Below are 21,130 nucleotides of genomic sequence, written 5' to 3' on the forward strand. Positions count from 1 at the left end.
ACATCTAGAGATATAACCCAACATTCTGTTCGCCTTTTTTATTGCTTCCCCACATTGGCGAGAGTGGGACATGGAAGCATCAACATACATACCGAGATCTTTCTCATAATCAGCCACCTTTATTTCAGTGGAACCCATAAAATATCTGTACTGTATATTTCTGCTCCCTGCATGGATTACCTTACATTTATCTGTGTTAAATTTCATCTGCCAAGTATCAGCCCATTCGCTAATTAAATCCAGATCCCGTTGAAGCCTCTCTGCTGCTAGATTAGTATCTGCTACCCCGCCCACCTTAGTGTCGTCTGCAAATTTAACCAGTTTACTGTATGTATTCGTGTCAATATCATTAATGTAAGTTAGGAACAATAGTGGTCCTAAAATTGAACCCTGCGGTACCCCACTATAAATTGAATTGGCAAATCATGCTGACTTAGGCTGGCAATAAATGTCAACTGTAGGTTTGATAGTTGTTTAGAAGTAGGCAGAAATGCAAAAGTTGTCACTGTAGCGCCCCCATCAGTCAGGGTATGTAGAGAAATGTAGCATCCAGATTTAGTGCATTGATGATTGCTAAACCTGTCAAATAGATGCTTGATATTGATTGGCTAATTATGGCCACCATTTTATGACTTATGACTGCCATAGTAAGGGTATGACCTCAGGCTTTGCCATAGTAGACATGTGCCGAATTTCACTTGGATTGGCCAAGCAGTTCAGGAGATATTTGAAGTAGGTATTTGTAGCGCCCCCTATTGACGAAATGCAGCCTGCCTTGTACGGTGTCCCCAGAATGGTGCTGGGATTTCCAATTTGGTTAAGGTAGGCCAAGGTATGGCCAAGTTATAGCAGTCAGACTAAAATGGGCGGAATTTAGGTGGAGTTTTAGTGGCTAGTGGTCGTACGATAGACAAATGTCAGACATTTTTCAATAACTTTTGATCAGCTCAGAGGACTGATTGGTTTGACACCTCATTTGTCTGTTTGGTCGGATGGGGTAGGACTTTAAGGCAGAAGTAGGATTGACAAATCATGCAAATTAGCAAAGAAGTAGGCGGAGCTTCATAGTCCAAATGGAATGTTGGTAGGGTATGGCTGGCTGTATCTGCAGAAAAAAAAATCGATTGTAGGACCAACAGCATAGGAGATATTGGCCAAAATGTATGACTGACTTGGGTCAGATAGTCTGAGTAGTGGGTAGGAATTGGCATCTTTCTACCAAGTCTGGTCGGTCTAGCTCTTACGGTTTAGGCTGCACATTCAGTTTTGGGGAAGAAAAATAAGGACAAATCCTAAGAAATAAAATAAGGGTCCATTACACTACGTGCTTTGGACCCTTAATAATTTCAGAAAATGGATGGCTGGATGAATACTCAATATATTTATAAATAAATATATGTTTTGCATTTTTATAGTAGGTAGATCATTTTGACTTGGTCATTTATAAGTAGCTCGCAAGCTGAAAAAGTGTGGGCACCCCTGACTTAATGAAAGTATGAAGGAGTGCAATTTCTCTATTCCTCTCAGGGTCCATATGTACCATATTGAACTCTGTGTCTAATCAACCAAAGGAAACATTTTACTTCTATCAGAATGAGCACTACTTGTGCCTGTGTCTGAAATTATTTCCCTATAATATGGTTAATGATTTCATTGATTATTCAGCTGCTAAATAATTAGTATTGATTATATATAAATTGCTTAATAGCAGTACTTCTATTCCATCTAACTTGCTAGTTCAACAACTAACACCTGATAATACAAACACCAGAGTATCTTTTCAAACACTAATACTACCTTTGCTCTTTATGCAAAATAATATTATAATATTTAGGCAGAGACGACAGAGAACAACCACGTGAAAACATTGTTGACAGCCCCACCATGTGGTGAAGTCTAGTCAATTCAAGTCGAACTGAATCCTATTACAAAACTGAAAACCAATCGATTTTTTTAAATAGTTTAGATAAACTTGGAAAAAAAGAGATGCACCAACCGAATTTTGCATATTTTTTAATAAGCAACTTTATTATATCAATAAAAATATATTTTTATATATCATATATTTAATTCACAAATTCACACAATATATTCAATTAGCTGCTTAACGACAGGTAACAGAAAAAACGATGTCTTTGTATTTGTCTATAAACTGGTTAAATATGGCATCTTTTCGAAAGTAATGTTTATATGGTTCTGAACTCATCAAAATGTATTGAATTCCCCATTAAAATGGAGTATTGATTAAAATGCAATATCAAAGCAGAAATATACTTTATATGATGCTTGTAATCGTACAGTTAAATCTATATGTGGAAGTTCGATGAAATAATGAAAGAAACATATGACCACACGTTTGGCTCCTTCCTCAATAGCGACATATTTTCTTTAACACCTACACACTGTTTTCCACGCGCTTGTGTCACACACACTGGATTCATGCACCACAGACGTGCAAATGCAACTTCCCATGTAACCCACTGGTGACAGACCACCTGTTAGACAATGATCATATTCACTCCATAGAGTGCAGGACCACATTTAATTTCCTCCCGGCTGAATAGTCTGATACTCCCCTTCCTTCCCCTCTGCCTTGGACAGCTTCAGTGCCTCATACCCTGCGCCTTGTTCTCCTGCTGGGCCGAGGGTGTGGTACACTCCTGCATCCTCCTCTGCCTTAGATGTCTTCAGGGCCTCGTATCCCCCTTCTGCCCCCTTGCCTCCTTCCCCCTTAAGAGTCTGGTACTCATTTTTCCTCGAATCATCTTGAGAAACCTTCAGGCCCTCATAGCCACCCTGCTCTCCGGTATCTGAGACCTCCGCTGTTGTGACTTTGTCTGCATCCGGCCCCTTCAGTGTGTCGTACTCTCCACTCCTCTCTCCTCTTTTTCCTCCCTTGAGCTCCTCATAACCTCCTTCCCCCTTGTCGGATTTCACAGCATCTAGTGGCACCTCCTGGTACAATGCCTCGGCTAAAATTGAGAGAGAATGGCTAAAAACTGAATCAATTCCGAGAAGCACAGTAAGCAGATGAACAACTGCAGATAATTATAAAGAAGGGTATTTAATTAAATAAGTCAGTTGAATTTGACTGCTGTTGAGTAGATAAGCATAGAAAGGTGGTGATAAATCAAAGCTGTTACAATGAAACAAAATAAAGACTTACACTCTTGCTTATTTCTACGCTTCAGGTAGAAATAATGGAAATATCCCACGGTCAAGATTACAATCAAGATGAGCACTATGACCACCACGATTACAACTGTTTTGGAAACTATGGGGTCTTCTCCTGACACTGCAAATGAGAATGAGAGGGAGAATAACGGTGAAGAGAATCTTCAGCTGACTACTTTGTCTGACTAACAAGGCAGCTTCTTGATCTCCTAGACCAGAGCACAAGCAACTCTGAAGCAAAGAAAAAAAATCTCATTCGGAGACTTGAAGACTCTTTGTCAGTATCTGAAGAACGTAGCATGTATGGAATCTGTTTTATCTGCCAGGATTCATGCATTATGCCCTAACCCAACACAGTCCTAAAAGCAAATCTGCACTGTACTGTGTGGATGTAGGATGTTAGTTTTGTACATCATAAAATCCCAGCACTCACCAAAAATTGGCAGACTGAATGAGGAGGCTCCAGCATCCCAGTGAACTCTACAGGCGTACTTCCCCTTGGATAGGGTTGTAGTTTCATGTTTTTTATAGTGACCATTTACAATCTCAAAGAATTCAGACTTGCCGGCAGTTTTGCATTCGCTGCAAGTGCACACAGGATATCCAGGCGTGTATGACATGACTGCCACTAGAGTCATGTCTGGAGGACACAGGAAATGGGAGATAATTAGAACCAATCAGAGATAATGAAAACCAATCATAGTCAATCAGAACCAATCAGATTGCTTTTATTTGCCATGTATAAAAAGTACAAGGAGTTTGTTCTGGGGTAGCATGAGTATACAATTTAAACATACCATCAAGTCAAGAATACACAAAACAAAATACAGCCTTAAAATAAAGAGACAGAAAGAGAATATGAAAATATTGTATTAATTAATAATCAGGTACCTGACAAAAGTTTGGACACACCTTCCCATAGACTGGTTTACTGGTAATATTCCGTACATTTTAGAATAACTAAATACTATAAACAAAACAAACATGGAATTATGTACTGACCAAAAAGGTATTCAAAAAAAGAATGATTTTTTGGGGGGTAGCTCTGTGGGTTGGAACTCATAAGGTTGATGGTTCAAATCCCTGAGTTCCACCACTGGGCCCTTAAGGCCCTTAACCCCAATCGCCCCAGGGACTGAATGACCCTACTGTCTCCTCTATGCCAGTTTCATGAGGTGCCTCCTGGGATGCTTTTCCAGCTGTCCTGAAGGAGGACCCACTCTGGATACTCACTGGCCACTTTTCCTTCACTCTCTGGTCAAACCCCTCCAAACAATTTCTGCTGTGATTAGGTCAGGTGACCAGGCTATGTGATGCGACACTCTTTCACTCTCCTTTCTAGGCAGTTTGTCCAAACGTTTGACTGATACTGTAAATAAGACAGAACTTACACTCATACACACACTCTCACACTCACACAGCTGTTTACCTATGCCAACGACTTTCTGAGGCTCAGATTTGACAGTGAACTCGCTATTGCTGGTACTCGCTTGGTTCGTGTAGGTAGCTTCACATTCGTAGTTTCCTTTGTTGGTCTTTGACATATTCTCAATCAGGTATTTCACATCTTTTTGGGGATGAGACTGCATAGCTTTACCATCTTTATAGAAAATTATGTTATTTACTGTTGGTACACCATGTGTCACGCATTCCAGTTCTAAATTTTTTCCTAGTAATGGCAGAGCAGGGTGAGGGACAAGTTTTACCATTAGATCTGAAAGGGCGAGAACAGCACAATGAGAAACAAAGACAGAGACTGACAATTCAAATAATTATGAAGAACACAAAAACACAACACTATATGTGACAGTGAAATAATTCCCCACATACATGTCAACTGTTTTGATTGATGGAAAATCCCTTGTTCAGATAAATTCACATTAATTGTGCACTCTTCCTATAATTTCTTATTGCTTAGGCACTATCTGTGAAACTATTGACTAAATTCAACACACTAACCAGTAGGGGTGTAACGATATTACAAACCGAACCGAAATATCACGATACACCAGCCACGATACGTATCGCGAAACTCTCGTGGCGTACCGCGGTACTCTCACGCCCCCTGCTGCCCATTGTTGAGGTTGACTCTAACTAATTTAACCAATTTAAACACATCTTTATTTTATCACATTTGATTAAATTGTATTAGTAATGATGAGCTTTTGTTCTAAATTTTGTTCTAAATATTATATTCTAAAGTTAGTATTAGAATTGTTTTTTTCTGACTAGTCTATATTGGAGGTATTTATTTAATTTTTGTTGTTTACTCAGGTATCCTGACTGAACTAAAAATGTGATGGCAAAGTTAATAAAGAAAAAGTTTAGATGTTCTTGTTATTAAGTGAATCTATTGTTCCTTAGCATTGCTGTTAAGATGACATCAACCCAAACCCACAGCAAACAGAAACCGAACCGAACCGAACCGAGGCTCCAAAACCGTGAACCGAACCGAATCGTGCCTTTGGTGTATCGTTACAACCCTACTAACCAGAAAACCTTACACCAAACCAGCAAGACATTACTGTATATATCTAAAAAGCAAATAATTCTTGCCAATCTTTGCAGGCTCTATTTAAAAATTGTATTATCGCCTTAATACAGTACACACACACTGTCATTTGAATTTACACACAAAGTACCAACTACACACTGACAGTGTAAATGAAAAGCACTTGTGGCTTTAGCTTTACCCCTGTGCAAAAAGATGCTATCATACATTTAGCAAATACACACACACAGGTATACAGTGTTTAAGCATTCAGATAAAACTGTATAACTGGTGTACAAATGGATCAATAGGAAAGTATACAAAGTGAAAGTTGAATAAATACATTTCTTACCGGTTACCATGAGTACAACAGTGCTGCTTGTTATGTTTGTGTTCTTCTTTTTACACCAATAAATATATGGTTCTGAGGTCTTCTCCATGGAGGACGTCATGAACTCCAAAGGGCCAGTTTTTGGGTAATCTTTTATTTCTACATAGTAAAGGCCCTGTTTTTTATACACATAACACATCCAATTCGGACAATCGTCCACGTAAAGGGCTAGAAGAACAGAGTCATCTTTATAGACCACTGAATGTCCAGACTGTATGACTAGGACCTCTGGAGGAAAGGAATCTGGGATATGAAAGAAGCAAGGAAAGAAGGAGATTAGATATAGTCAGGCTCAGACCTGCCAATCAAGGCGAATTTACTATTCTTATTTTCTCTTTAAATCTCATGTAGTGGTAAATACTAACTAGGTAACCATATCACCATTTACTGCAAAGATCTAAATCGACACTTTCATGAATTGAACAAGTTCATGTATTGCTTGATAGATGATTATTACTAAGCAAACAAATAACATTGTACTAAATTCCCTGAGATATTTCTATAACAGCATATTTGTATATATTTGTACAGTATATAAACAGCATGTAGCACATTTTACAAGGATCTAAATGTAATAATAGGTTATTGTCAATTGCAGATATTTACTTACCTTTGATTTCGAGATTATATACATCACTCTTACTTCCATGCACCTGGCACGCATATGGGCCTTGTGCACTAGTAGATTTTATGGTGAAGATATAGTTTTGTTGTGTTTGATCTGGGATTTCATTACCATTGAAAATCCACTTCACGTTGCCTCCTTCTGAGCAGGTGAGCACTATGGTGTCTCCCAAATATACAGGTAAAAATTGCTCCTTTATGGTCACTGTCGGAAAGGGAAGATGAAGACCCACAAATATATACCAGCTTCTCATTACTGGACAAACAAATTTAAACAGAAGAGAACTATACTAAGAAAATACATGCAGTATTTCATTAAGAATTATTTTAAATGTTTAATAATTCCCCAGTATTTCATATTTTAACAGCATTAATGTCATTAAAGAAGATTTTTAAAGGTATTAGTTCAGACAAAGAATTAGCTAATACCAAACACCATATCAAATTCTAAAATAGAAGTAAAATTTCTACTGATATTTAATTTCACTAAGTGTCAATCAGTGGAGAGGTGTCACCCCTTCTGGTTGCAGGCACTCAAGAGAAAATTACAAAACACACCAGAAAATGCCCTGAAAACAACTAAAATTCTCCTGGGGCCTGAATCACGAAGCTGGATTTTTGGGTTAGAAAGATAACATGTTAGATATCACAGTACAGCCTTCATGTACAAAGGTTGGCTTAGCAAAGAAGCCCAACTGGAGGCTCAGAGAAGGCGAGCTAACATTGTCCAGAAGGTCAGTGTCATTTAGGAGTTCACAGGGCAACTAGCTAAACGATGAATCATGGCATCTTACAAATGCAACATGCATCTTACAAAACGCTACAGACTGACACCATTGATGCATATTCATATACAGCTCTGGGAAAAATTAAGAGACCACATCACAATTTTTGTTTTACTCATTTCTCAATTAATGACTGTGCATCTACAGTATGCAAAATATACATTTTTTTTTTGCAAACTCCAGCCGACTCTTCCTTGTTTCTCATTAATGAAGGGCTTCTTCCTTGCTTTATGGGTCTTCAGTCCTGCTTCTAGGAGCCTGATGTGAACTGTCCTAGCAGTGCACTTCACACACAAAAATGGAGTGGTCTCTTGTCTTGTATATATTATATATTCATTTTCATTGCTTTCTGCCTTAGTATACTTTAGTATTCTGGGAGATTCTGTACTCTTACTGGATTGCATTTACTTGGTTTTAATATTTTTCTTGGATGTGAAGGAAGACTAAGGGAAGACTGCTTTCTGGAATGGACACAAAATAAGTATGTTTTTTTTAATTACCTGTTGGCTTAGATTGACCCAGTGAAAATGGCAAAATAGCACCAAATGCTGTAAGAAAAAAACATCACAACATTACAACATTGCAATTAACCTCACAAATTGAGTTAACTCATGCAAAGTGCTGTTATCAATTCTGTGCACAAAATAAAACATTCCTTTTGATTTCTGTGCACAAAAGAAAGTGAAGTCTTTTTGCTTTTGTAGACAGAATGCAGAATGTACAGGGACCGGATCGGCCACAACAGTAGGCCCCGGACCCCATACTCTCGAAGCACCCCCCACAAAGCACCTCGGGGAACCCGGTTGTAAGCCTTTTCCAAATCCACAAAACACATGTAGACTGTATAGGCAAACTCCCAGGCCCCCTCCAGTACCCTTGCAAGGGTATAAAGCTGGTCCAGTGTTCCACGACCAGGACGAAAACCGCATTGTTCCTCCTGAATCCGAGATTCGACTATCGATCTCACCCTCCTCTCCAGTACCCCGGAATAGACTTTCCCAGGGAGGCTGAGACGTGTGATCCCCCTGTAGTTGGAACACACCCTCCGGTCCCCTTTCTTAAATAAGGGGACCACCACCCCGGTCTGCCAATCCAGCGGCACTGTCCCTGGCCTCCACGCACTGTTGAGAAGGCGTGTCAGCCACAACAGCCCCACAACATCTAGAGCCTTCAGGTACTCCGGGCGGATCTCGTCCACCCCCGGGGCCCGGCCACCACGGAGTTGTTTAACCACCCCGGCCACCTCATCCTCAGTGATGGGCAAGCCCCCCCCAGTACCCTCGGGCTCTGTGCCCTCAGATGTCTCAAAGGCAGTATGCGTAGATGTATCTGAGGCAGGGTTGAGGAGGTCCTCAAAGTATTCCTTCCACCTCCGGATGATGTCCCCAGGTGAGGTCAACAGCCCCCCCCCCCCCACTATAAATAGTAGGAACCAGGAGCTGCTTCCCCCTCCTGATACTCCGTATGGTTTGCCAGAACCTTTTTGAGGCCGACCGAAAGTCACTTTCCATGGCCTCACCGAACTCCTCCCATGCCCGGGTTATTGCTTCTGCGACCGCCCGAGCCGCGTTCCGCCTGGCCCGCCGGTACCCGTCAGCTGCCTCCGGAGACCCCCGGGCTAATAATTCCCGGTAAGCCTCCTTCTTCAGCTTCACGGCCCCCCTCACCTCTGGTGTCCACCATCGGCTACGGGGGTTACCGCCACGACAGGCACCGACCACCCTGCAGCCACAGCTCCGTATGGCCACTTCCACAATGGAGGTCCGGAACAGTGTCCATTCGGACTCAATGTCCCCTACCTCCCCCGGCATGCAGTCGGAATTCTGCCGGAGGCACGAGTTAAAGCTCCAGCGAACAGGAGCCTCTGCCAGACGTTCCCAGCAGACCCTCACTATACGCTTGGGCCTACCAGGTCTGACCGGCTTCCTCCCCCGCCACCTGAGCCAACTCATCACCAGGTGGTGATCAGTTGACAGCTCTGCCCCTCTCTTTACCCGAGTGTCCAAGACGGAGGGCCGCAGATCAGTTGATACGATTATAAAATCGATCATCGACCTGTAGCCCCGGGCATGTTCGTACCATGTCCACTTATGTACACCCTTGTGCTCGAACATGGTGTTCGTTATGGACAAACCATGCATTGCACAGAAGTCCAATAACAGAACACTACTCGGATTCAGATCAGGGAGGCCGTTCCTCCCAATCACCCCCTTCCAGGTCACACTGTCATTGCCCACGTGAGCGTTGAAGTCCCCCAGCACAACGATGGAATCCCCCCGCGGCACGCCAAATAGCATACCGCTAAGGGAATCCAAGAAGGCCGGGTAATCCGAACTGACATTCGGCGCATAAGCGCAGATGACAGTCAGAGACCTATCCCCGACCCGAAGGCACAGGGAAACAGCCCTCTCGTTCCCCGGGGTAAACTCCGTTGTTAATGCACCGAGCTGTGGGGCCACCAATAGCCCCACCCCAGCCCGGCGTCGCTCACCCGCCGCAACTCCAGAGTAAAAGAGTGTCCAGCCCCTCTCCAGGAGATTGGTTCCAGAACCCAAGCTATGTGTTGAGGTGAGCCCGACTATATCTAGTCGATACCTCTCAACCTCACGCACAAGCTCAGGCTCCTTCCCCACCAGATACTGTAGGTGACATTCCATGTCCCTGTACGAATGGAGCAGAAGCTTGGTCCGCATTGCCGGCAATAAGTCGGACGTGTTCCAGGTGCGTGTTGGGCTCCGCCAGGGCTGCCCTTTGTCATCGGTCCTGTTTATCATATTTATGGACAGGATTTCTAGGCGCAGCCAAGGTGTCGAGGGTGTCCAGTTTGGTGACCTCAGGATTGCCTCGCTGCTTTTTGCAGACGATGTCGTCCTGTTGGCTTCATCTGCTGGGGATCTCCAGCAGGCACTGGGGCGGTTCACAGCCGAGTGCGAAGCGGCAGGGATGGGGATTAGCACCTCCAAGTCCGAGACCATGGTTCTCAGCCGGAAACGGGTGGTTTGCCCTCTTCGGGTTGGGGAAGACGTACTGCCTCAAGTGGAGGAGTTTAAGTATCTAGGGGTCTTGTTCACGAGATCGGGAGCTGGATAGACACTTAAACAGAGGTTTCACAGACCAAGCAGTTGAGTACTCTATGACTGTGACTCTTTATAGGCTTACTCAACTGGTTGGTTGAAACAAAATCTTGGTCTGGATTTGTACTCTCTGGACCTGAGATCTCCACCTCTGCAATTAAACTATCATCATAAATGTTACAGTACATTTAGCGTAATTATAGGATAAGTCCACCGTTTTCAACTAGCGTAGATTTAAGTTATAAAAACCAACACATAAACACATAACCAACATGTGCTGTTACTTTGCATTACAGAAAAAAGGAAATACGACAATGTAGCCTAATTTGCAGTCATACTGCGTCGTTCCGTGTTTGTGTATAGTCCTACATCACCATTATATAAAGTTTACGCATTGTGTCGAGGTTATGAATATCTAATATTCTCTGGGACGTATCATCATACAGTACGTGCTCAAACGTGCCATGACAGATAACGCAAGTCTTACCCGCAGGTACGAAACTCAGCCCTAATACGGAGCACTTGTTAGTAGTCATGGTGCATGTTTCGTTTCTTTATTCATTCATTTTTTTCTGTATTTTAGATGGTAGAGGAGGGGCAGGTGATGTTACGACTGGACGACTTGCAATGCAGCTTGCTAGCTGTACAGTATAAACGGGTTTTAGAGTGAGTGGTGAGAATTTGGTGACTTTTGATTACTGATGGTGTGTGGACATATTTCCAGGTATGATGGTGCTGAATATGAAGTTAATCGCAGTATTATATTAAAAGACAACAGAATAGCAGAAATATTTCAGCAGAATTAACTCAACAGTGTCAGAAATATTATCCAAGTAAATCAATTGCTTCTTGCCACTGAAGGCGACTTTATTTGCACAGACTAGCATTGTTGAAAACCATTATGGTAGCGTTTGTATGAAAAAGTCGTTACTGTCACATTTGTGACGATTTTCTGGCAGCTGGTTGTCGAAAAAGCCATCACCTTTGATTTTGCATTTCTGTAGCTCCCATCATCAAGTACATGAAAAATATATCCACTCACCGACTTCATCATTACATTTGCACTGACCCCAGCATCAAGCACGTTTTCTTAATACAATTTTGGTCATTTGAGCTATACATGGTGCAACACTATTTTAGCAATACAAGGCTGAAGTTGGCTCCTTATTCACCAGCTACTTATTCGTGATTTTGGTTCCACCTTAAATGTCCATTATCTATGGGTCTGATTGCATGGTAACACTTTATAATACTGTTCCGTAGTTAACAGGTAAATATGCAGGAAGTAAGCAGCAACAAAGGAGTAGCGCTTCATTAACACCTAAATTGGTACTATTAACTACTAAGGAGTTATGCTTAATTACTCAATAGATAATAGTGAACTAATTATTATAGTAGTTCTCTATTACTTCATTACTTCACCATGTGCATTTTATACAACCAAAATGGCGATTTGACCCACATTACACTGCGGCTAAAGCGAGTGTGACGTCAGCGGACAAAGACCCATTGAGTGGACCTGCTGGCTGGGCCAAAAGCACAAGGACGGAACGTTTGTTACATGCAGAAAGCAATACCCTGTGTAAATAGTTTTAATGGGATGGATGTGTAATCAATGTAAAGTAATTTGATTTTAAAAATTAAGTTTTGATGTTAATATAACGTGCTTCAAATTAAATGTTTAAAATGAACTTATGCTGTTGTGTCATGAAGTGTTACATGGATGTTTAAGTGAAACAAATAAGCTATGTTAACATTCATTGTTCTTATTAACCGCTTAAAAAGAACTCCGTAAATGTTTGTGAAAGAAATAGCTTACTCTAACACCACATTCATTACTAATGAGTTACAGTGTGTTTCACTTTATACTACGGGACCGTTGAATGCTTGAATCTGATTGGCTGACGAACGTTCTAAGGTGTGCAATTATTTTCAGGGAAACGCACGGCGAACGTAGTTCCAGGCAGCTCTCTTGACCGCATTACAGTTCCATATCACTTCGCATAGTTAACTGTAATAACGGAAATTAGCATACAGTACCTATACAGCACACAGGACTAACAAAAACAACATGACAGACGATTTTCCGAAAGTAAATTTGAATATTTACTAGGGGTGTAACGATACACCAAAGGCATGATTCGGTTTGGTTCACGGTTTTGGAGCCTCGGTTCGGTTTGGTTCGGTTCGGTTTCTGTTTGCTGCGGGTTTGGGTTGATGTCATCTTAACAGCAATGCTAAGGAACAATAGATTCACTTAATAACAAGAACATCTAAACTTTTTCTTTATTAACTTTGCCATCACATTTTTAGTTCAGTCAGGATACTTGAGTAAACAACAAAAATTTAATAAATACCTCCAATATAGACTAGTCAGAAAAAAACAATACTAATACTAACTTTAGAATATAATATTTAGAACAATACTAATACTAACTTTAGAATATAATATTTAGAGTACCGCGGTACGCCACGAGAGTTTCGCGATACGTATCGTGGTTGGTGTATTGCGATATTTCGGTTCGGTTTGTAATATCGTTACACCCCTAATATTTACGGTGAATATGAAATGTGAATGTGTTACACACTCACACAAAAACGTGTTGTCAGCGCTGCCCTGACGATTTTATCAGTTAGCCTAGTGTAGCAACTTAAAGGCTACACATGACATTTCTCACTAGCGAGGTAATAACAGCGCTGCATCTTAAAGCAGACTTACAGTTTAGAGACGGTGCTTCAGAACACTGTTGAGGGACACACAGAGGTAGCCTAATTCATACAAGCTCTCTCTCTCTCTGTTTCTCTTTCTCTGTGTCTCTGTCTCTCTCGCTCTCTTTCTAATAACTTCATTATTAACTGCATTAGTCTGCTATCAACGGCTCAAGCCTCCATTGCCAGCTTTAAAATGACGTTTTGGAACTAGCAAAAGAGTCGTTGGATGAGATGCGGAAGAAATAATCCTACTCACAGTAGAAATTTAAGTAGAAAAACCGGGCGAATCCCTTGAAATATATCATCTGATCGATGTCTTGAGGTGTGGCAACCGTAGTATAAGCAGAATAATTGACTCCGGACCGTTGAATTATTAGTAATAATTCAACGGCCCGTCGTCAATTATTCCTTACTTATAATACTGTTCTTGTTCTTTAGTAACTACTATGGGAGAAGTCAGTAACGCCACATTCATTACTAATGAGTTACAGTGTGTTTCACTTTATAATACTGTTCTTGTTCTTTAGTAACTACTATGGAAGAAGTCAGTAACGCCACATTCATTACTAATGAGTTACAGTGTGTTTCACTTTATAATACTGTTCTTGTTCTTTAGTAACTACTATGGAAGAAGTCAGTAACGCCACATTCATTACTAATGAGTTACAATTAGTTTTATTTAGTTCATTAGTAAGACTTCATTCCTTATTTAAAATGCATACATTAATTTCTTAATGTTTAGAAAAAATCAACAATATGTGGTGGAGCACATCATGTGGCAAAACACGAGTCTCTGATTGACCATCCCTTCAGTTGGACTTCAAAGCACAGTTTGAAGAACACTGGCACACGGACTGAAGTGAGGTAAATAATTAAAATGTAGGTACTGTATACATATTTTAGGCAGTAATATTTTGTAGAATAAGTTGTATGTCATACAAACAAGTAGCAAAAAACAAGCCTGTTATTCCAAAAGGAAAAAAAATGGCGAAAACCATTGAGAACAGTAGCCTGTAAGTTCCTGTTAGTCCAAAAAAAAGCACTGTTCATTTGATGAGTAATGAACTAGTAGTTATTAGAAATAATCCATAGCTAGTACATAATTCCCAATGAGACCAGCAATACTCAATAGTTCCTAATGAAGTAATAGCGAACTACTATAATAATTAGTTCACTATTACCTAGGGATGGCATGGTTCATGAAAAAAACCCGAACCGTTCGGTTCGCTTGTCTCGGTTCGGAGCATGCATGCGTCGCACGGTTTGACGGTTCATGACATGCGCAATGTAGCCTCGTGCCCCGTATGTGACGTCAGTGTGTTTCCCTTTCGCGCGAAAGAATAGGCTATATGCATAGAGCGGTGTGACGTAGTTCCGGTAAAAGTTCAGCCAGCTAAGTAATTTCCGGTAGCCTTTCGTTTGCTGCGTTTAGCTCCTGTTTTCGGCGTTACCACCCTGTCTCTGAAGAAAACGTTTAAATTTCAGCCAACCGATAGCACAACATCTGAACACTGTTGTGCGCCTATGTTGTTTGACTTTATTTAATGTGCGGTTAGGCACTTTGTTAAAGAAAATTAAGTTATCTGTGACAAAGCACTCCAGTGAGTGTCATGCCTCGATCGTCCGCTCTTTCCGTGTGCCACGCCCCCTCGTTAACCCTGTGTGAATTCCCCGTGTTTACCAGCTGTTCCTGATTGTTGTCAAATTTGTCATTACTCCATTTCATTTAGTCCGCGTTTCCGTTTCTTTCTCCAGTCCGGCCATTATATTGTAATTTTGCTTTACCGCGCGTCTGTGTTCCTTTTGCTCATTAAACCCCGCATTCCCCCGATCCTAGGTCTCCTCGCCTCTGCTTCCCCGGTCAGCGTTGTAACAGTGAGCCTGCTTCCATGCTGCAATGTGAACATTTGCCATGTTCCTAAAAATTCTGTTTATTGCACAGTGTCTGACCACACAGACCTACAGGCTATTGCCAGATGATCATACTAGACATATCAACTGGACATATTTTGCACTATTACAGATTGATGTCTTGTACATAAACAGAAACTGATTTTATCGATTACTCAAGAACATTCAATATAATTAATACCAATTTTTTTCACGTTATATATATATATATATATATATATATATATATATATATATGTATATATATATATATATGTATATATATATATATATATATATATATATATATGTATATATATATATATATATATATATATATATATATATGTATACTCACCTAAAGGATTATTAGGAACACCTGTTCAATTTCTCATTAATGCAATTATCTAATCAACCAATCACATGGCAGTTGCTTCAATGCATTTAGGGGTGTGGTCCTGGTCAAGACAATCTCCTGAACTCCAAACTGAATGTCAGAATGGGAAAGAAAGGTGATTTAAGCAATTTTGAGCGTGGCATGGTTGTTGGTGCCAGACGGGCCGGTCTGAGTATTTCACAATCTGCTTAGTTACTGGGATTTTCACGCATAACCATTTCTAGGGTTTACAAAGAATGGTGTGCAAAGGGAAAAACATCCAGTATGCGGCAGTCCTGTGGGCGAAAATGCCTTGTTGATGCTAGAGGTCAGAGGAGAATGGGCCGACTGATTCAAACTGATAGAAGAGCAACTTTGACTGAAATAACCACTCGTTACAACCGAGGTATGCAGCAAAGCATTTGTGAAGCCACAACACGCACAACCTTGAGGCGGATGGGCTACAACAGCAGAAGACCCCACCGGGTACCACTCATCTCCACTACAAATAGGAAAAAGAGGCTACGATTTGCACGAGCTCACCAAAATTGGACAGTTGAAGACTGGAAAAATGTTGCCTGGTCTGATGAGTCTCAATTTCTGTTGAGACATTCAAATGGTAGAGTCAGAATTTGGCGTAAACAGAATGAGAACATGGAGCTCATTTATTTCAATTCATTTGTTGTTATAGACTATAGTGTGCGCTGTACACCCTATTTACTGTTTTGTTGCAGTCTGCACCTTCCAATTAACTTGCCTGCTTCTCCTCCAGCTCCGCACCACCCAGCCTGCAGAAAATGCGCGTGCACTTTGCCAGCTCATACCAGCTTCTCAAAGCACTTCATTGCAATGACTCAAAGAGAATGGAGTGAGATTCAAAGTTTAGGAAGTGAATATTAAAAAATGCTTCAGTAAAAATTCACCTAAATAAGTCTTGTAACACTGTTTCAAACATCCTGTAACATGGCAATGGCAGATTTTTGGGACGTCTTGAAATGAAAGGGAAGGGGTCTCTAGAAATAGCTGAGAAATGCAATCAGTAACACTTTATAATACTGTTCCGTAGTTAACAGGTAAATATGCAGGAAGTAAGCAGCTACAAAGGAGTAGCGCTTCATTAACACCTAAATTGGTACTATTAACTACTAAAGAGTTATGCTTAATTACTCAATAGGTAATAGTAGGGGTGGCACGGTTCACAAAACCCACGGTTCGGTTTGTATCACGGTTTTAGGGTCACGGTTTTCGGTTCTGTACGGTTCTTGTTATTTTTTCTTTTAATCTTTAACACTCCAGAAATGTACTTCAGCATATGATATATAGCTTAATTATCCACAATTTAGGATACAGTATTAAAAAAGTTATATCATGTAATCATGCATAAACTGAATTTGACTTGACTTAAAGCACATTATTAAAATTATTAATCCCAGAACAGTAATAAAATAAAAGTCTTGCCTTAACATAAATGCTAAAAGAATAGATCGCTTTAATTGCTATTACAGTTGGGTATGGGCACGCGGTCTTATTTAGAAAACATACAAAAAGAGACGCATATAATGTTTAATCATTCGTTTTGTTAATTTAATTAATTGGGGATCGTTAAAATGATAGATCACCTATCTTGATTAAGCCTGATTCGGTTCGGTATATACATTCACCTAAAGGATTATTAGGAACACCATACTAATACGGTGTTTGACCCCCTTTCGCCTTCAGAACTGCCTCAATTCTAAGTGACATTGATTCAACAAGGTGCTGAAAGCATTCTTTAGAAATGTTGGCCCATATTGATAGGATAGCATCTTGCAGTTGATGGAGATTTGTGGGATGCACATCCAGGGCACGAAGCTCCCGTTCCACCACATCCCAAAGATGCTCTATTGGGTTGAGATCTGGTGACTGTGGGGGCCATTTTAGTACAGTGAACTCATTGTCATGTTCAAGAAACCAATTTGAAATGATTCGAGCTTTGTGACATGGTGCATTATCCTGCTGGAAGTAGCCATCAGAGGATGGGTACATGGTGGTCATAAAGGGATGGACATGGTCAGAAACAATGCTCAGGTAGGCCGTGGCATTTAAACGATGCCCAATTGGCACTAAGGGGCCTAAAGTGTGCCAAGAAAACATCCCACACACCATTACACCACCACCAGCAGCCTGCACAGTGGTAACAAGGCATGATGGATCCATGTTCTCATTCTGTTTACGCCAAATTCTGACTCTACCATTTGAATGTCTCAACAGAAATCGAGACTCATCAGACCAGGCAACATTTCTCCAGTCTTCAACTGTCCAATTTTGGTGAGCTCGTACAAATTGTAGCCTCTTTTTCCTATTTGTAGTGGAGATGAGTGGTACCCGGTGGGCTCTTCTGCTGTTGTAGCCCATCCGCCTCAAGGTTGTGCGTGTTGTGGCTTCACAAATGCTTTGCTGCATACCTCGGTTGTAACGAGTGGTTATTTCAGTCAAAGTTGCTCTTCTATCAGTTTGAATCAGTCGGCCCATTCTCCTCTGACCTCTAGCATCAACAAGGCATTTTCGCCCACAGGACTGCCGCATACTGGATGTTTTTCCCTTTGCACACCATTCTTTGTAAACCCTAGAAGTGGTTATGCGTGAAAATCCCAGTAACTAAGCAGATTGTGAAATACTCAGACCGGCCCGTCTGGCACCAACAACCATGCCACGCTCAAAATTGCTTAAATCACCTTTCTTTCCCATTCTGACATTCAGTTTGGAGTTCAGGAGATTGTCTTGACCAGGACCACACCCCTAAATGCATTGAAGCAACTGCCATGTGATTGGTTGATTAGATAATTGCATTAATGAGAAATTGAACAGGTGTTCCTAATAATCCTTTAGGTGAGTGTATATTATTTATACAGCAAAATAAAATCATAATAAATGATGTAAAGACGTAAAAGCTATTTAAAATGTGTTCTATGTGATGCATAGTTCTATTACTTTGTAGTTACAGAGAACTTTCATTAATGCCTTATTTTAAAACCAAAAGTGAAATGATATGTTTTTTTCTGAAGCAAAACGTTCTTGACATACGGGGAATTTGAATGTCTTCTAACATCTTAAATTATTTTCAGTGTATTATTTATTATTTTGATTTATTATTTGAGGAGCGCTATTTCAACATTCAATAGGTGTTTACTTTATATTTTTAATAGTTCATAATTATCAAGAATTATTTAAACAAACAAATGATGAATCAATATTATATCAGTGAAGAGTTTAAACGGCCAAACATAACATATAAATGCTGATAAAATATTCAGGCTTAAGACGATCGAACCCACTTCCACTTTTACTCCGATCAGAACACTGGAGTATGAGGATCAGCAAACACAATTACTGTCTATCGAAAGTCCGCACCGACTGGAAGGAGGAGAAAAAACTATTTATGGTATAAATGAATATATCTTTACACATTCGGCTGTAGTATATCGCAAACAGGAACAAATACAATGAAACAATGACTAAAAATGAAAAATAAACAGAATTAGATAAGCAAATTAAAGAGAGAGAGGACGAAGTGAAAAACTGAGGAGGAAAAAAGAGAGTTTGAGTTGGACTTACCAAAAAGAACCACAACGTTTTTCATATTCGCTTTTGATTGAACGGCACTTGCTGGCAACAACTAAGCGGTAACTGAGAAGAGTAAATGACTTTATAAGGGACTAATACAGAAAGCAATGAAGGAGGGAGGGGAAGTGGTATACGAGCTGGAAAGCATCCAAATTATTTTTACATTTTCATCATTTCTTGGTATTACTTCTTACTTCCAGATGATGCTTGACTTTACGCGTTTATTCTGCACCGAAAACAATGTTTGCAGTGTTTGGCCATGAATAAATCACATTTCATATAGATGTCATTGTGTTTTTTAACATTATTCTGAACCTTAAGCCCCACTTTACTCATTTGCCCTTTCCCGTTAATTCTGTCTATTAATAATCATGATATTAATATGCAAAATTGGTATTGGTACCTCTAAATTGGAGACAGCAACACAGTGGGACCGTTACTAATTTTTTTTCTAGAGAACTTTGCCCAGTCTCCCTCAAGCAATTGATAACTTTGACTCAACACAGCATAATAGTCATACTGCTAAAACCTTTTTTATAGATTGTACAACCCCCAATTTACTGCCAGTCGTATCTTTAATTGTGGTTTGAATGCTTCATGTATTTAGTACGTTATACAGAGAATTTCCCTTTATGGTTCTTCCCTGTGTTTCTCTGCTGTTTCCCTGTGATATTTTGTAGTTAATTCCCTGTTAAGTATTGTAGTGTTCCTGGTGTTGCTCCCTGCCTCAATTTCAGTTTTATTGGTTTTTGATTCCTATATTTTTCTGTTTTCTGTATTTCTTTTTTTGTTAATAAACCCTGCTTAGTTTGGAGCTGCTATGCGGATCGTCTCTCCTTCCATCATGCCACGCCATAACAATTCCAAAAATTGCAGTGATACAACATTGTTGTGTTTTTGGTTTCCACAGGACATGATTTTGTTGCTGTTTTGTTTGTTCTTGCACTACCATTATGCTATTTTTGTGTTATACAGTGTTGTGTGACTTTTTTGATTGCTATTTCACTTTGTCTTGAATGCATGTGAATATTTTCCAATAAACTTTACATACTGTAATGTTGAAACTGTTGTCTTTGAATAAATGTTGGAAAGTTCTAGTTTGCTAAAGAACAATGATATATTTCAATCCAATAGTTCATCTAGCAGTTTATCTGATTCTCCAGGTACTTAGGTTCTACATGTTCTTCTTTATTTATCCAAAACAACAACAAGATTTCTATGCACATATGTTATAATGCATGATAACTGTGGAACAATAAGTTTTGTTCCTGGATTTCCATGTTCATTGCAAGCAGTGCCTGTGAATACTGTACTAAAATAATCTCACCATTGCAAAACTGGCTATCCATCCTATCACTTATGCATTTGCAGATCACTTTGTCAAATAAACCAGCTTGCAATGCTAGGGTGTGCCAGGGTAGTGCATCTACCCAAATACGCTCAGCTTTTTTTTCAGCTTGGTTTCCACTGTAAAGTTAAAGATTAGGGTGCTGAATTGCACATTAATACACACGTGCATAGCATATTTCTCACTTTTAAAATGACTCAAGAAAAAAATAAGAAACAAAGCAACCTGAAGTGTTTTTACTCCTTCATGCTGTCAGAACAACATACATATTTAAATCAGCAAATCTTAAAATGATCTTGACAATGAATCCTCTTGGACATGTCATGTAATCATCAGTATATTGCAAATGTGCATAGCTAGCTAGTGATTTGTGCTTTTTATGTGTTTGGATGCAAGTGCCTCTTATTTCTGCAGGTCATTGATAGCTTCTGGTGGCATGAAGACAGATTCAGGGCACAGACATCACAGAGTCATTGTGGTTGCTGCTTTACTTCTGCATATGGGTCAAATTAACCGTATTTCAAAATATGCTGCTCTTAAAACAAAAGAAAAACAATTTTATGGCAGTCCTTTACTTGATACCTGACATTTATGCCTTTAGAAAAGTTGCAGACCTTGAAGGATTTCAAATTAAACTATTGCCAATAATACACTTGCTCCAC

The 21,130-nt window shown here is 40.1% G+C and overlaps 1 protein-coding gene across 2 annotated transcripts; it reads right to left on the reverse strand.

The window, feature by feature from the left end:
- Positions 1-2,000: 2,000 nt before the first annotated feature.
- On the reverse strand, positions 2,001-19,260 carry LOC111836526 (uncharacterized). Of its 2 annotated transcripts, XM_023797871.2 has the most exons (8): positions 19,112-19,260; positions 7,966-8,013; positions 6,667-6,885; positions 6,018-6,299; positions 4,604-4,888; positions 3,608-3,814; positions 3,167-3,295; positions 2,001-2,972 (listed from the first exon to the last, which is right to left on the reverse strand). In XM_023797871.2, exons 1-8 carry the CDS (start codon positions 19,134-19,136, stop codon positions 2,542-2,544), a joined length of 1,626 nt encoding a protein of 541 aa, XP_023653639.2. In that variant the 5' UTR covers positions 19,137-19,260; the 3' UTR covers positions 2,001-2,541. The 2 variants fall into 2 exon arrangements, with proteins under 2 accessions (XP_023653639.2, XP_023653641.2); XM_023797873.2 differs by lacking the exon at positions 7,966-8,013 and having other exon boundaries at positions 19,112-19,221.
- Positions 19,261-21,130: the final 1,870 nt, after the last annotated feature.

The sequence above is a fragment of the Paramormyrops kingsleyae genome, chromosome 5 (assembly GCF_048594095.1).
Source record: "Paramormyrops kingsleyae isolate MSU_618 chromosome 5, PKINGS_0.4, whole genome shotgun sequence".
NCBI lineage: Eukaryota > Metazoa > Chordata > Actinopteri > Osteoglossiformes > Mormyridae > Paramormyrops > Paramormyrops kingsleyae.